The 1916-nt window shown below is 34.6% G+C and overlaps 1 protein-coding gene across 1 annotated transcript; it reads right to left on the bottom strand.

Moving 5' to 3' along the window:
- Window positions 1-405: 405 nt before the first annotated feature.
- LOC105818350 (olfactory receptor 10A3-like) lies at window positions 406-1446 on the bottom strand. Its single transcript, XM_012654310.1, has one exon. It carries the CDS (start codon window positions 1376-1378, stop codon window positions 434-436), a length of 945 nt encoding a protein of 314 aa, XP_012509764.1. The 5' UTR covers window positions 1379-1446; the 3' UTR covers window positions 406-433.
- Between the last annotated feature and the right edge of the window lie 470 nt (window positions 1447-1916).

Raw genomic sequence — 1916 nt, 5'->3', positions numbered from 1 at the left:
GCAGCTACAATCATTTTGAAAATTAATTCTGCAATAGTTATTATAAGCACATAAACTCTTCATCCCATCAGTCCTACTTTAATGAAACTATCACACATGTATAAAGACATCAGGAAATATGAACATATGAAATGAGGTGTTTATTGAAGCATCATCTTAATGGTAATAATCCAGCAACAACCTGCATGTTCATAACAGACAAATGGATCAATAGACTAGATTGTTATATGACATGTTATGAAAACTTATGTATTTATTAAAAACAAGTGACAATAGTAATTTATTGAAACAGAGGTATACCCTGATATATTTTCAAATAATAAAAAACTCAAAATGTTATCAAACCAAAAATGCAATCTGTTTACATTATTTATTCTATTAAAATAGAGTTCAGCTGGACAGTGATCAAATAGGACATGACTTCTCAACATAGTCACACTGTGTGTAAACACACTTTTCTTCTCCATAATTTCATCAAAGCCCTTTTCATCTCACTATTTCTCAAACTGTAGATAAGTGGATTCAACAGAGGAGTAAGCAAAGTGTAAGCTAATGACAGCAGTTTCTTGGTTTCTGGTGAGTAGTTGGATTTGGGTTGCAAATAAGTCATGGCTCCTGTGCCATAAAAGAGGGTCACAGATGTGAGATGGGAGGCACAGGTGGAAAAGGCCTTTTGCCTCCCAGTGGTTGATGGCATCTTCAGGATGGAAAAAACAATTCGAATGTAAGACAAGAGTATCAACAAGAAAGGTACCATAACAATCAAAATGGTGCCTGTGAAGGCATAGATTTCAAACAAGAAGGTGTCTGCACATGCAAGCTCTAGCACTGGGGGACTCTCACAAAAGAGATGATTAATTTCATCGGGGCCACAAAAGGGAAAACTAAAAACCCATGTGGTCTGCACAGTAGCCACCATGATCCCCGAGACCCATGAGAACATTACTAATTTCACAAAAACTACTTTGTTCATAGTCATTGGGTAGTTCAAAGGATGACAAATTGCAGCAAATCGGTCATAAGCCATTGCCCCCAGGAGAAAACATTCAGTCTCACCAAAAAGAATAATGAAATACATCTGTGCAAAACAGCTCACAAAAGAAATCCTAGTTTTCTCAGTGGAGAGGACCACCAGCATTTCAGGCATGATGACTGTACTGAAACTCAAGTCCACCACAGATAAGTTCAGGAGGAACAGGTACATGGGAACATGGAGGCTCTGGTCCAGGGAGATGACGACTATAATGATGGCATTCCCAATCAGGGTCACCAGGTAAATCACCAAGAAAACCCCAAAGAGTTGCTCCTGGAGTTCAGGAAAGTTAGAAAAACCCAAGAGGATGAATTCAACCACAGAGCTTTGATTTTGCCTTTTCATTTTAGTAGTTGAGCTTCATATTGTTTTTATGGACATACAATGTAAAGTATGAAATCACAATTCAATAGCTGTGAGTTCAAGTCTGGAATTCTTGACAGAAGATGTAATAACAGGCTCATTTTGGCAAAACTTCAGGTTGGCAATTTTAAAGAGTGGTCAATAACTTGTAATAGTGAATCTTTAAAATACGAACAAAGAACTGAAGAATTTTGGTTCAAAAATCTTATTGTAAAAGTACAAAATAATAGTAGGTGTGGTCTGGCAGCTTTTTTGCTATATATGTTGAAACTTAAACCTATTTTTAAAACATACAAAAATATTATATTATTTGGAATCCAACGTCCATTACATTGATTTATTGATTTCTGTGTTTATTTCAATTCTATATTTATAAATGAATTTTAAAATAAAGAGTATTAAATGAGACAAATACTACAAACATACAGGAAAATTTATACCTAATAATTAAAACTTATAGCACATTTTGATGAATATTTATTATAAGTTCCAAGTTGAAAATACATTATATTACTTTGTT

The sequence above is a fragment of the Propithecus coquereli genome, unplaced genomic scaffold (genome assembly GCF_000956105.1).
Source record: "Propithecus coquereli isolate 6110/MARCELLA unplaced genomic scaffold, Pcoq_1.0 Scaffold44, whole genome shotgun sequence".
Taxonomy (NCBI): domain Eukaryota; kingdom Metazoa; phylum Chordata; class Mammalia; order Primates; family Indriidae; genus Propithecus; species Propithecus coquereli.
Note: the sequence above shows the minus strand (reverse complement) of the source record. Positions and strands in the feature narration are given on the sequence as shown.